The 15,032-nt window shown below is 38.3% G+C and overlaps 1 protein-coding gene across 7 annotated transcripts in view; it reads left to right on the top strand.

Annotated features, from left to right (window-relative positions):
* Positions 1–15,032, top strand: part of RALGPS2 (Ral GEF with PH domain and SH3 binding motif 2) — a 128,761-nt gene that overhangs the window by 15,873 nt on the left and 97,856 nt on the right. For 5 of the 7 annotated variants that reach the window (XM_052800533.1, XM_052800532.1, XM_052800530.1 and 2 more), the window contains one exon: positions 11,890–12,021. In XM_052800533.1, coding sequence (XP_052656493.1) covers positions 11,965–12,021 — 57 coding nt within the window. In that variant the 5' untranslated portion in view covers positions 11,890–11,964. Of the gene's footprint in view, positions 1–9,411; positions 9,432–10,424; positions 10,444–11,889; positions 12,022–15,032 lie in introns of those variants that run through there. The other 2 variants (XM_052800535.1, XM_052800531.1) reach the window with 2 other exon arrangements.

Raw genomic sequence — 15,032 nt, 5'->3', positions numbered from 1 at the left:
TAAAACAAGATTCCAACATCTATTTGGTTTGTTGAAGTCCTGGACTTGTGTGAATTAACTTGGATTTGCTCAGTTTCCCTGTCATGTTTTACTAGGCAGATGCTTTGGTGGTCAGTAGTTACTCAGTGGTCTCGGGTGAAGAAAAGTATTTAAACTATTGGTATTTGGGTCTTAACCTGCTCTTGCATTAGTTGAGTGATTCACTGAGGTTCTTCCAAAGGCAGTTGGAAATGTGGGAAAGATGTGGTTGCTTGGATGGATAAATAACTGGGGTTTGTGTATTGTTTGCTTGTAGAAGTTGAATACTCTGAGCTTGACACGCTTTCATAAACGAATGCAGGGGATAGCGGCACAGGCAGAAAATCCAGCTCTCTTCTCCAAATGTCTATTGTAGTTCCACATAATAGTCATCATACCAAATCTAGGCAATTCATATGCTGTTAGATTTTTTCCTGTTAGCACCATTTCTATAGCAACAGTGCAAACTTCCATATCGATGCATGATGTTAAAATAAGAATATAGAGAACATTATTGAAATGTTATCACAGGTGTTATTGGTAAAGACTGTACTCATCTCTCTGAAAGCTGAATTTTAAAACAGACTAAGATACTGTGTGTCTTGTTCAAGAAAGATCCTCATTGTCTATTAATGGCTTTACAAAAAATACAGTAAAATGTTCTCTTAACAGTATTTTCTTCTTCCTGAATGAGAAAGTCAGGCATTCAATGTAGGACGGGTTTGCCTTCTGTTCCTTAAATGTAAATCTTTTTTGTCTTGCTGCACAAAGAAAGTGTGTAGTTGAAGCAGGTGTATGTACTGAGTCTTTAATTCTATGGATTTGGAGGCTGTTACTCAGCAGCAGTTGGTACTTTGTTATTTCTCCCTTGTTAAAAATCTGTCCTAGGATGGTTTGCTCATCTTGGTTTTGATTTGGCTGTTCACAATTTTGACTCTAGCACTTAAAGCCTACAAAAGATTATTCAATGAATTGCATGGATATTTGAGTTTTCTGTACATCCATGTGTGATGTGTAGGTTTACACAGAATATTCAGTCTAGATCCTCAGTCTCAGTTTTCATCACTGTTTTTTCTTGTATGTGCTTTTGGTGCGCAAGTTGTGGTGATTGTTGGTGATGGAGTTCCTGTAGCCTATTGACAGTAAAAAAGCTCATGCTGTCAGTAGTCATCTCTGTTTCAGAACTTGCAAGTGTGCAGTTGCACACAAAACTTTATTTAGATATTTTCCCCAAATCTTTTTCCTGTGAAGTACTTTTTCTATTCTGAGAGAAGGTATGCTACCCACATGGGTCCGTTTGTAGATTGTTATACTGATTTTCAAGTTTGTCTTCTGCTGGAATTTTTAGTGTTGCCTTATTTAAAATAAAAAAATCAAATTTAAAACTAAGAATATAAAAGTCAGCTTCTAGAGACTTTTCACAGTGTGTTGTGATATTTTTGCTGATGTGCAGTCTATAATAATTCTTCTCTATTCATGTGTTTGCATTATCCAGAAAAGATGCAAAACTGGATCTGAGTACATCTGAAAAGAATATTTGGATCCTGAAGTTCATGCTAGTAGCATTCAGTGCTCCACTCTTGCGTGCTCTTAAGTATGACTTTTCTGTTCAGAATGTTGTCCACAGATGTATTCTTCCTTTGTTCCACTGATACCCTGCCTGCATGTCTAACCCATGACAAAAATATTTTGCAAACTGAGCATCAGGTAATCAACATAACATTAATCACTTACTGCTCTTCTTGTTTGCAAACAAACAGATAGCTATATGGGCATGTGGTGGAGGTCTTGGAGAAGCCTACTGTGGAAAGGTTATAATCTTAGAGCTGCCTAATTAATTAAAAGTATCTGCTTCTAATTTAAATCATTCCTATATATTTTCTTTGCCCTCTTTACTACTTATTCATGGAAATAAATACCAATAGTTCCTATGTTTCAAAAATGTCTCTAGGTTATGATTATTCCTGTTTTGTGTGTTTGGGGTGAGGAGGGATCCTCCTCCGGTTCCTGACTGAGCAAGCTTGGATTTCTTCTTCAGATATTTGAAGAAATGTTGCTCAAACAGGCTAAACTGTTGGTAGACTTGAATTCTGGAGAGGGAGACTGAGGAGGGCAAAACCTTATTATACTCAATGTACTTTCTGTGCTAAAATAATTTGGTTCCCTAATGCTTACCCTTTTGGTGTATGGGAGGAAAAACAAGCCATGCATCATAATTTCAGATGTTCAGTCTGTTCAGACAGCAATTGTAAAATAATAGCCAGATCCAAAGGAATAAAACGTTCTTCTGTGCAATGTTCTTTCTAAAGAACTACAAAATGGAATAGAGGCTTCTAGGTGATCTCTGAAGAAAGAAGCTTTGGGAACCTGATAATTTGTAAGTGGTTTGTGAGCAGAAACTTCTTCAGTTCTTGTGCAGCTAAGAAGTTACTTAGTAAACCTGTATTTTGTCTTTTCACACTCAAACTCTGCTGGAGAGACCATTTGTTAGAAGAAAGCAAACCTCTTACAACCCCAGGCTAAACTTAAATAGCACATACACATGTTCACATTTTTGGCTCACTCCATTTGTTGCCTGCAATGATTCTTTCCTTCTGCTTCATTCATGCCTGCACTGTGCAAGGGCCAGGATCTGCTACTGCTTGCAGCTGTGTACCAATGCTAGTGCTAAAATTTGTTGCCTTGTGCTACAGTATCTACCAGTTAACTCTTGGCTATGAGTCAGTCCACTGAGTGTAACTGGCTTTTGAAGGGTGGAAGTCAGAACGGTAAGGATCTCCTTCCTATTTGTGTGTAACTAATTTTAAAAACCTTCCATTTTGAGCTGAACTTCTTTATTGTTTTTGCAAGCTGATTACAAGCTGAGCTAATAGTTTGATTTTTGTAATAGGGTTTGGTAAACAAGTAGCTTATGCCCTGGAGAAGGATATTCTGGCTTTTTGAGGTTTTTTCTTTATCTCGTCTGAGGAAATGGAAGCTACGAGTTGTACCAGTTCTTGAGGTTAGAGAGCGCACTGGGTACTGGAGCACCATGAAGAAGGGATCTTGATAGCTGGAAACTGAGTAAGATATGAATGAGACAGAGCCTTACTATGTATTAACTCTCTTTTTTTCTCCTTCCTGCCCCCAAAGTCAGAGAATGAGGTGCATAAAAGCAGCGATAAGATGATTTTGTTGTCCAGAATGTGAGCGCACACATGATAGTGAAAGTGCTCTGTGGGTAGTGTCCTCTTAACAAAGAATAATAATTTCACTTAATTGTTTGTCCAGGTAGAGCCTTTTCTAGGGTAAGAGAAGAGAATCTAAATTAAGGACCATATTTAAATGAAGCTTTTTTTTTTGTATTTAAAATTTCATTGTCAAACCTAATAAGATAATTTTTTTGTTCTATTTGTTGCTATTCTGTGGATTCTAATTTCATCTGTCTTGGAGCTTAAACAGCTGATACTACAGTGACTGTTGTGCAACAGATGCTTAGGAAAAGAGTGGATGTGTGACATAACTGAGTGATTGAGTTGTATGAATATAGAAGTGCTTTGAGTTTGCAGCAGGACTAATCAAACCAATGAAAAAAGGAGTCTGTGTTATTGGGTTAACTATACTGCTGATGTAGGTGCCATATGACGAATCCTTTCAAGAATGAGTCTTAATATCAACTTAAGCAGCTATGGTTTTCTGCTTTTAGTACTGTTTTCTAGAAACTGTTCAAGAACCTGATTGCCGTATTCTGATTCTGAGCATAAATTTACATTTTACTTGTACTCCTGGTTTGTCCTCCTGATATTTGAACATGGCAAGTGTATCCTTGTGCAGATTTCAGTTTGTTAGCCTAAGCAAGCTGAGGTCTCCTGGTTTCCACTTCTGCAATGGAGTCTTCAGAGAAATGGGAAGCCTTTCTCTGCATATATTTAGTTCAAAAAATCTTTTGGAAGCCAGGTGACCAGAACTGCAGAGAGTACAGCATCAGTGTCTCTATGAAATGTTTTGGAGGTATTTGTCCATAACTAATGCAAACATATTGATCTCATGTGGCTACTTCATGCTTACAGCATTGGTGGCAGTCATTTCCAACTGATGTGCTGAAATTCATAGCAGAAATTTTACAGGGATCAACCCAAATAATCCTTTAACGATTGACTTTCATTTTTCATTCTTCTATCCATCAGATAGTTTTATTTGTCCTATATTATGTCGCTTTCCTCTATTTCCAAATGTTTTGTTATTCTAATATTTGTACTGGTGTTGCATGTTTAATAACTGTTAGTAATCTCTTCCTACTCTAATATTATGCTCCTTTATCTTTGTTTTTGTCATGTCTCTATCCTGTGCATGTCTTCTACTAGTGTCTCTTATCTCACTCTTCACTAGTGGCAGCTTATCAAATGCTTTGTCAAGACTCATGTGTCTCAGTGGAGATTTCATAGTATGTGAAATTTTGGGTCTGGGATCTGATTATCTTCAGTGATAAATTTCCTGCAGGAGGATGGGGTTATATTAAGTTGCTTGAGCTTTTATTTAATCTCTATTGTGGAAGTTTCTATTTTTATCAGTTTGCTATCTTATATTACATCTTAATATTACCATGCTTACTGAAAACTGAATTAAAGCATGTGTTTAGGTGGTTTTATTTTTCTTTTTTAATGCTGCGTACATACTATCTTTATTCTTACAGTGCAGTAACCTAGTTGGGTTTTTTGTTTTGGTGGATTGAGTGTAAAACTGAAGGGTATAGTTTGGAAGATACAGTTCGGTTTGGCTTGACAGAATCTTCTTTCATAGTTGGATGAATGTCCTGTTGCCTATTCCTTGCTGACTTTCTGCTTAATTATGGGGCTTTTGTGTGTGTTGGTTTTTGTTTTGGTGTGGGGTGTGTGTTTTGTATTTTTTTGTGTGTGTTTTATTTCATAGTTTTTTTTTGTTTGGTTTTTTTAGAAGTTATCTCTGCTTTTACCTTTTAGACAATAAGATTTCTTGTCATCTTTAGACATGTATCTAGCTTTGCCTATCTGTACATAGCTCCTAAGGACTTTGAGAAGTTCTGATGGCAAGTAATTAATAAAGAACAGTGGCTTCTGGGGCAAGAGAAGGAGGCCATGCATTTAAGTCAGGAGCATTAAAAGCCTGATGGTCCCTTGGACTACCTTGGATTTTTTTCCCCACTGCAGTAACTGTAACAACTCTTGTTATCACAGTGCAGCCTTGTGCTGCTTCCGAAATCTTTCCTGTTGCAGAACAGACAACATATAGCCTGGCAAACGAGTGATTTTTTTTTTTTTTCTTTAGTATTGGGTAGTATGTGCCTTTGCTAACACAGTCCTTATGTATACAGGTCTTCTAGGCATATTAAGGTGCATGTGCACCAAACTGCAGGGAAGAACTGTGAGTGTGATCAGCCCTTGCCCTGATGGCAGGTGGCATGAATACTTGTGTATGGTGGTGGATGTAGTGCCTGTGTGCCAGGACACTGTCTTCCTTACTTAACCTTCCTTGGCACCTGTGTGCCCCTGGGGCACCTTGAACCACTTCCCCAAACAGTTAACTTAGGTGTGTGGCAGCATGTATGCAGCTAGGGTCATATAGCACCCCTGTACAGCAGAACATCCAGAACTTCCACCTGCCAACTTGATACAGACCAGCGAGAGGCGTGCTTGGTGTGCGAGGCATCCATGCTGGGGCTTGGGTCAGCAGAATTTCCTATACCCCTACTTGCTCAAGGTGCAACATGTTACCTAAGTGTCTCACAACATCTATATAGTGATCTTATGGGAAGTATAATCCATATTCTGTTAACCTAAAAAACAAAAAAAACCCCAAAGATCAGACTAAAAGGTATTTATTTCATAACTATATGCCTTATAAAGATAAAGGAAAGAGTACCAGGAGAATGCATTAAAGGGGCAGCATCTTAACATTGCCATATTTTTAGTATCGTTTGATTTATTTTGGCTATATTATTGTGACTTTTTAGCAGAGATACTTTACCTCAAACTACTGAGTGAGGGAAGTGCACAAGAACCTGACACCCAAACCCACAAGCATTTCTGGGTGTTCTTCATGTAAGGTAGGAATTACCATGTGCAAAATGAGTAATTGTAACAGAGGCTGTTTCCTGTAGCCCTGTATGGTAAGGGACTATAGATTAATTGGCCCATATTGTATTTAACAAGTTCTGATCAAAAGGGCAGTGAGGCATCCAAGATACTGAAGTGGTTCCACAAAGTAATTCCAGACAGAAGGATCTGACTTGATGCATATTAGGTAAATGTTGACAGTTGCTTGAAGAACTTGAATTTGTGTTTCATTGAAGCTTCTACCTTGTGTTCAGTGGTTAAAAGCAATGTTAATTTAGAAAGTGCCAAGCAGTGCTGGAAAAAAATACACTTCTAACTAAGAATCAAAGGACTCAGATCCAGAATTAGGATTCAGTCAGTGGCTCAAAGATTTCACTAAACTGTCTTGAGGTCCTGGTATGGAATAGTTGAATCTAGCTAGGCTGTACTATGTGTGGGGGAGTGAAGATTCAGTGAAGCCTAATACACTTCTGTTCCTCCTTTAGAAAGAAGTAGCTTTTTCTGTACTGTTTGTGAAAATACCAATAAGAGTTTCCACAAGATCAGGAGCTCAGGTTGATTGTGTCTGGAACTGATTTTTTTGGTTCCTACTGTTCTTTGGTCCCCAAGGTCTTTGGTAGTGACTCTACATTTGTAGTTGATCATAATCCATGCAAGGCACTTCTGCATTCATCATTGGAATCTGTGATCAAAACAAATGACACTTTGTACTGACATTATGAATAAGAACAAAGAGGATATTGGTCATCATGACTCTTGAGCTATTCATAAAATTGCACTGTGGCTATGTTTCCTCAAAGCTTTTGTACTGTTCTGGACAGGAAGTTTTTAATGTAATTTTAGGGTTGTCTTTTAAAGTGCTGTTTGTACAGTATATTTTTGGGATAGTGTTTGACCCAAGCTGAGACGAGAATATCCCTGGATTCTGCTGTGGAAGGGAGCCAGGCTTAGGTGTCCTATTAGGTAGCTGTCAGAGTCCAATACTCTCTGACCAGGTTATTTCAGATGTTCCACAGAGGGTGTAATGTTTAGTATTAAATTTACTATTTGAAGATAGTTGATGTTGCGGGTAGGATTTCTGATTTAGCAGAGTGATGCAAAATATACTGAAATCACAATACAAATGCAAGTTAAACTTAACAAAATACAGCAATTGCAATATACAGTTCAAACACAATACCAATGTGATCCCCATTACTGGTCTCTAGAATATGCTCACTGTCATGATGTTGGGCACCCCCAGTTGCCAGGAAGGAATACGTGGGTTGAAGCCAGCTCAAGCCTGTTGCTCTCTTTGAAATTCCTTTGTTATTTAGTTTTTGTACTCTGTTGCGCTGAGCCACGTATTCACTCCCACATACTGGTCTAGCTAACTCAGGGAGACACTTTTTTTAATGAACTCAGGGAGAAACACTTACACTGCTAGTTGATTCACTCAACTGTAATGTAGTCAGTTGATCTGCTCAACTGACGTAGCTGTTTATCTAAAACAAAGGCCACCCTGTGGTCCCCTTTGTGCTGAGATAAAATCAGCTTCTTTGCAACAGCTGTGGTCAGTCACACCCTGCATTATTCCCTGAGCTTTATGGGCATGTTGCCCTTGCTCATCTTCACCGAGCTGCCTGCTCTTTTGGGGGTTTACAGGTCAGTCACTGTAGTGGAATGATCATCAAATACAGCCTTGGGTGAATTTGCAGAAAAACTGTGACTCACTGAAGACAACAGACCCTGCTTAGTTTTGCTGGTTTTGGCTGGGATAATTTTCCTCATAGTAGCTGTTATGGGGCTATGTTTTGGATTTGGGCTGAAAACAAGTGTTGATAACACAGGGATGTTTTCGTTATTGGTGAGCAGTGCTCACACAGAGTCAAGGTCTTTTCTGCTTCTCACCCCACCCCACCAGTGGGCAGGCTGGGGGTGCACAAGAAGCTGGGAGGGGACACAGCTGGGACAGCTGACCCCAATGGACCAAAGGGATATTCCAGACCACATGACGTCATGCTCAGCATATAAAGCTGGGGGAAGAAGAGGGAAGGGGGGGACGTTCGGAGTGATGGCGTTTGTCTTCCCAAGTAACCCTTATGCGTGATGGAGCCCTGCTTTCATGGAGATGGCTGAACACCTGCCTGCTGGTGGGAAGTAGTGAATGAATTCCTTGTTTTGCTTTGCTTGTGTGTGCGGCTTTTGCTTTACCTATTAAACTGCCTTTATCTCAGCCCACAAGTTTTCTCACTTATACCCTTCTGATTCTCTTCCCCCATCCCACCGGGGGTGAGTGTGCAAGTGGCTGTGTGGTGCTTAGTTGCCGGCTGGGGTTAAACCATGACATTAGTCTAGACATTTTCATTCTTTGGGCATGATGAATCTTTTTATCAGTATTTTTAGCTTGCTTTTTACTGTATAGTATGCATGGCATGAAGAGATAGGAAGATACCACATAGTGTGTCCAGGCTTCAAGGTTGGCATAAATGCATGCTTAAGTATTTTGTGTTGTATAAAACACTTTCAATTCTACATTTAATGCATTTCTGAGCACAAAGGTGGTTATTAAATTGAAGAGGAGAAACAGACTTGAAGTTCAAATTACTCAATGTAATTACGTTTTTGTAATTGGATATACAGGGTATGCAGTGAAAACTGTGACTCACTATTGCAGTGTGGCGGCAGTCATTTCACATATCCAGCTATGTTGCTCTGAACAGCTCTGCTGTTGATCACTTTCTGATATTGCTTTTTACTACTTATTTTGGTGTTAAGCAGAAGGGTGGTATAGCAAGCAAATTATTTGGTTATTCCAGTGTTAGGATTTTTCCAATATTTGTCTTAAATGATACACTGGCCAAAATTGTTGCTGTGACTTTTCATTGTTATGGGAGTGGTGATGTTCTCATGCCTAATGCAGCTTTCAAAAGTACATTTTAAATTTTGCAAATTCTGGAACTTTAAAGTTGATAAATGCTAGTTCATAGCAGTTCTGCCCCTTACCGTATCTCCACAAAGTGGGAAAAAGTATAAATGTATTCAAACATACTATTGTAATGCAGCAGTGGGTACAAAATTAACATTGTGTGGACAGCTTTGTTATGATACAGCCTGACTGGCAGATGTTATATTTTGTAATCTCAGTTTCCTTTGCATGTAGTGTTTTTCTAAGCGATTTTCTACTTACTTAAAAAAAAAAAAAATCCACCTTTTATGTACCTCGTAGGAGTCTCTTCTCTGCAGGGTGGCCAATTTCAACCATACTGGACTAAGGGACAGAGTTCTCACAATTCTCATCACAGTCAGTAACCGTGTAGAAAAGGAAAACCCAAATCAGTGCACCACCATTGTACCCTCCAGGTACAGTCCTCTAAGGTGTAAAGTCTATCATGTAGTTGCCAGGCTCACCGATCCCATTTAGCCTGCTGTTAGGTGAATGAGCATGGCTGTGTTCAGACAGCACAGGAGTAAGTGCCTGTCTGGCACTCAGAATGGGTGGGCAGATGCAAACAAAACTCCTAATAGCTTAGCAAACAGGTAGCAAACTGGGGCTGTTATGTTAAGGGACCAAGGGTAAGGCTTGAGATAGTGCATTAGGAAATATGGGGGTAGGTGGTGGGAGGAGTTGCTAGGGCCTGTCTGAGTACCTGTGGGTTATGTGAGACTAATCATTAGGAAACTGGGCTTTAACCCTGTTGCTTATAGAGGAATTAATTCATGCTTGTTTATCTGAGGCTGCTCTGCCAACTCCATAGGCTTCTATGATATGCATAATTTCTTTTAAATAGCACCACTCAAATCCCTCCACAAACCCCCCCCAAACCTCAGTTTTTCTTTTTCCTTGGTCAGAAACTCTTCTTCCCCAATTCTTCCCCTTGTTGCCCCCTGTTAGTATGGGGAAGGGGAACAATTGAAGTATATGTGAGACAAGTGTCAAATATATAACTTTTAGTTTAAGATTGGCTTTGTATGATACAATTATGGGCCAGATAGTATGATGAAATTGTGCAGAGTGTCAATTTTCCTTATAATTACAGTGGTTAAAAAAAAAAATACAAATTTTTAAAGAGTATGTTTTTTTCAGCAGAGAAGATGATTAAACTGGGACAAGTGTACTATTTTGAATGTGTGGAGGGCCTGAAACTGGTTTTGGAGATGTGCTACTTCTGTCCTCTACTGTTACTATATAAATGAAAATTATGACACATCAGTTAGTTTTATTTCCTTGCTTTTCAGTTAAGTAAATGAAAAGGCTATAGGAAAGAGGCACTGGGGAGCTGGGCATTTGGAAATATTCCGTATGAGACAATCTGAAGGGTAATTGAGATAGGAAAGGGCAGAACAGCAGTGACACTCGCAAGCCAAAGATCAGGTATTTTTTTCCCTTCATATGGTCTGTTAGGATAATACCAGCTAAAATCTAAGTGCAGTTAAGTGTATTTTTAGTGGAGGAAACACAATTACAGTGTATGGGCTGGGAGTATAATGCTGAAGTGAAATGTAGCATCTTCTGTACTGTGAATGAGACGGTCCCATCAGTTTTTTTAAAAAACAAAACAAGAATGGGTAGAATGTGGATGGCTGTTCTGAACTGCAGAAGTACAGCTCAACGTAGGTCTGATGGGGACTATTAATACCCCAAAATACCTAGAAGCTATGGTGTTTGACTGAAATTTGCAATGTGGCTGTCAGTTGCCCTCCTTTCTATATTGCGTTTCTACAATGACACTTTAAAGTTACTGCCTTTTTTTGAGGATATTTTATTATTTAAATATTGCAGTTTATTGCTTTCCAGGCTTGTTTATCTGACCTTCCTGTTTTAGGTCACTTGGAGATAGAGCTTTTTGGATTACGTTATTTTATTACATAGAGGTCTTAAGTATGAGATGCTGTAATACTATTTTGTCATGTGGTATTACTTAGTTACCTGTCACTTACCTTCTCCATTTATTTGCAGACTGTGTAATAGTTCTGGGTTAAACTACAAACCTAAAGTGAATTTCATAAATAATAGCAACTTCAGAAACAGTCATGCTTGTTATAAACATAGACCTATGAAAACTGATTTATAATAGTTTTTACACTAGAGGGCACTAACATCTTGTGAAATTTAAGCCCAAACCAATTTTTACTCTCTGTAACACTTAGGTATTGGGTAGTCTTACTGTTCTTCTAGTGGATGCCAAAGGTTTCAATTTCTTTGCAACCTTTTCTCTGTAGAAATGAAAAGTAATAGTATTCTTGCAAGGATGCATTAAAGGTTAGTGTGTGGAGTTTTCCTTTGTGGTTTTTTTTTTTTTAATAAACAATAATTTGTGGAGAAACCTGTAAATTCTGCTTGTACTCTTAAATTGCTTTTAATGTGGTAATTTTCACTTAAATCTGGTGAATAGGCATCTAAGATAGGAAATTATTGGATAACTTCTTATAAAAGTCTGATAGAATTAACATCTGGAATATACTTTCTAAAGTTGGTAATCAAAAGGAGAGAATCATATGTGAACTGATGTTGCAGGCCTAACTTTAAGTTAGGGTTAATGCGTACATTTACATGTTGATGTCTGGTATGTAGAAAATAGTAGGGAAAAGAATATGAAAGTCTATGCTGCCAGTAAGTTATGGATCGCAATGGAACCTTCAGTTGTTTATGTTGTTTTTAAGTAGGTAATTTTAGAATATGTGTTTGAATCTAAAGTTTGGACCTCAATGTGGTGTAGCCATTTTGGAAGTATTTTATTTTTGTTACAGATTTTAGATACTGAATCTTGTTTAAAACACGTGAATAAAATGGTTTCTGATTACTTTTTGCTCTTTGTAGGAATGGTTATTCAGTTGCCTTGGAGATGATCCTGCAGCTGTAAATGTAGGGCCGAAGATTAATGGTGTGGGCAGTATGGACCTAATGAACGGACAGTTAAGCAGTGTTAATATTGCGGCTACTGCTTCAGAGGTAAGGATTACAAAATTGGATAGTTAAGACCATAAGTACTCAATTTTTCTAAAATGCACCAAAATGTAAGTTTTTCTTTTAACAAATCTGGGGCAGCAGATTCTTGTTTTGTGTGTTCGTTTTATATGTCCCAATTTAGATGCGAGTAACTCAAAAGTTCTGACCTTTGTATACCAAAATAAAACATGAGCTAGCATTTACAGCCTTGCCATAGCCAAAGCTGCCTTTTTTATGTTCTCTTCCATCACATCTAGACAAGAAAGCTTTTCTTTTCAAGGTTTAACAATAATAGATGTTCTTAGCACAATAAGCTGGGCTGGCAAGGCCTGTGGGAAATGTTCTCTTCTTTGACAGGTGCTTGTGTGTGTGTGTAGATGGGCAGTCTGACACAGTAGCACTAGAATAAGGTTGTTCCATTTGTCTCTTGGACTATATTCAGGCATTGGTATGGGTCTGCTCCTGCCCACCAAAGTGTCTGCCCTCTAGAAGTGAACAGCTCATGAGTTAAGAGTGTGTGTATCAGCCAAGCAGTGGAGATTGGCCTCCTATGCTGATGTCTCTTACTTGGAAGTTAATATAGTTTTCCATTTGTCATCTACTTGTTAAGGAAAAGAAGGGGTGTGATGAAGTTAGTACCAGAACTTTTTGAGTTCTTTTTGCTAGGATCATGTGAGGAGCTGTTGAGAGTTGTGACTGATTCCTAAATTCTTAGCAATGTTGAAGGGTTTGTAAGACCTGGTTGTTTTGAGGTGTTCCCTCCCCCCCTCCCCCCCTTGCAAATCACTCCCTCTTCAAGTTTTTGTTGGGTTTTTTTTGTTAATGCTTCGTAGAACTGGTATGAAGGGAACTGAAAATCTGCCTTCAGTGTATATTGAGTGATCTTTCCAGATGTATTGTTTGTCTGTCTTTAGGGTGACTGAATATATGCTTTGGCTTGTACAGATGTACAACACTAATCTAAACTTTCTGCTCAGGGGAGACATTTACTTTAGTGCTGATGCATGTTATTTTTATTGCTTTTGTCACAGTGTGAAACACGTTTTTACCATAGTGGATTTCAGTTTGTCTTTTTTTTCTTTCTTTCTTCATTTGTCTTTTGTTTAAAAGACAAAGTAGTCAAGATGACTACAAAGTCAGTAGTGAAAAGAGCCACAAAGTCCTGAAAATAGTTGCTTCCTTGAATGAATCTTTGGACCTTACTGAAGGTGTTTTTTTTATTTATGTATGTACACATGTGTTTTGATAGCAGAGCTGCATGTGTGCTATGCACTTGCATGTGCATATGGAAATGGAAAGTACCACAATGAGGTGAAAGAAAAATTGGAATGTTGTGTTACCAAAAGGAATCAAATAATCTCCACCACAATTTCACAAGTATTGTTAAGATTTAAACAAGAAAGCTGGCATCAATCTCCAAGACCATTGTTGTTTTTTTACGGATTCTTGTATTTGCCTTATCATTGTATTATGAATCATTGATTGACCGTTTGTTGGCATGCAACTGAAAAATTTTCTTGAGGGAAAGTTCTGGTTTTACTCAAGATAGTCTTGAATGTTTACATGATGTCTGATAAAACTGAGTAAAATATACTTTGGCAAAGTTAACATGAATCTGCTTTCAGCAAGTGGTATTTTTTTTCCCCATCTTGACTAACTGGGAGGAGGGAGGACTTGTAACTGAAATGTTTCTGTATGTTGGTTACTGAAAATGTCTGTCTGGTTTGGAGTTTCTGGTGGTGTTTTCAAAGTCAGGTTTTTCAGAGAAATGGTACTGTTAGAAGAACCTAACTAAACCCAGACATGATTATTAAATAAGTATATATTTTCTTTATATGTCCTTGTAACAAATGTGCTTAAAAATGGATAAGAGTTTATTTCAGCTGGCTGAATTCTCAAGGAGTTTGAATGTTCTTGTTTCTGTGAGTGGGAAGCTAAGGTCAAAATAAATAGTGTAGCCCTAAAATATTGCCTTGTTAGGTTTTCAGGAGAAGGCATTAGCACAGTAGAACTATTTACATGCATCAGTGATCATGTGCTATCTTCCCTCCTGTCTTGGCATCAGCAGACATGATGTAGGTGTTACTGAAAGTACAGTGTAACAGTGCTGAAATTTGGCTTCCACCAGAAGTGATCTGATGGTCATTCATGTACGTGTTGTGTATATGACCCATATACATGGTCTTGAAAACTTTCAACATCAGCAGTAAAATTACACAGACTGTCAGCAGGTGCCTTTATTATGTGGGCCAAAGTCTTATTTTTTTCAGCTTTCTAGGAGGTTATGCCCCTGTGATGGTGGTTAGGATAGAGTGCTTAAGGGTACATCAGTCTCCAACATAAGACTAGGCAGGTCTTGGTTTGTGGTCAGTGTGTTTTGCCACAGCTGAGCTGGAGCTCGCAGCAATGGTGAGAATAAGATCTGTGCACCAATACTAGTTTTCTTTCTCTTGAATCTCTCTAAACAAAGCATTAGGAAAACTGTTGTGGAAGCTCTTTTAGTGCTTGCGTCAAAGCTATGCGATTGTTGAAGCATGCAGGTACCATACTGTACTTCAGGCAAGCATACTATTTGCTAAAGAAGCCTTAAATTTGATACAGTTATTGACTGTAGTAACTGTGGTCCTTCATGATGGTTTTGTCCACGGGTCTCATCTTATTTCTTAACTTTTTAGTTGAGAGTTTGCTTTACACCAGGTTTCTGAAAGTGAGAAGAAGCTAAGCAGCAAGAAACATGCATAGTCTTTCAGGTCTTTAGAGGAGAGTGTGGGGCAGCAAAGTGATTGCATGCTCTATGCATTCTGAAAAGTATGCCTGGGGTTCAGATGTGAAGCGTACATGTGGATGTGACATCTCAATCTCCATGCGAAAAAACCTTTCTTTCTTGTAATGACTGAACAGAATCTCAGTTTGCATCTATATATTAGAGGAAGTGATTACTCATAACACAAATGTATCATTTTCATATGTTTCATATGAAAACAATATATGAAATATATGAAACCAATATGAAG

Source organism: Harpia harpyja, chromosome 11 (genome assembly GCF_026419915.1).
Source record: "Harpia harpyja isolate bHarHar1 chromosome 11, bHarHar1 primary haplotype, whole genome shotgun sequence".
NCBI classification, from domain to species: Eukaryota; Metazoa; Chordata; class Aves; order Accipitriformes; family Accipitridae; genus Harpia; species Harpia harpyja.
The sequence above is the reverse complement of the archived record's forward strand: the minus strand, read 5'-3'. Positions and strand labels throughout refer to the sequence as shown.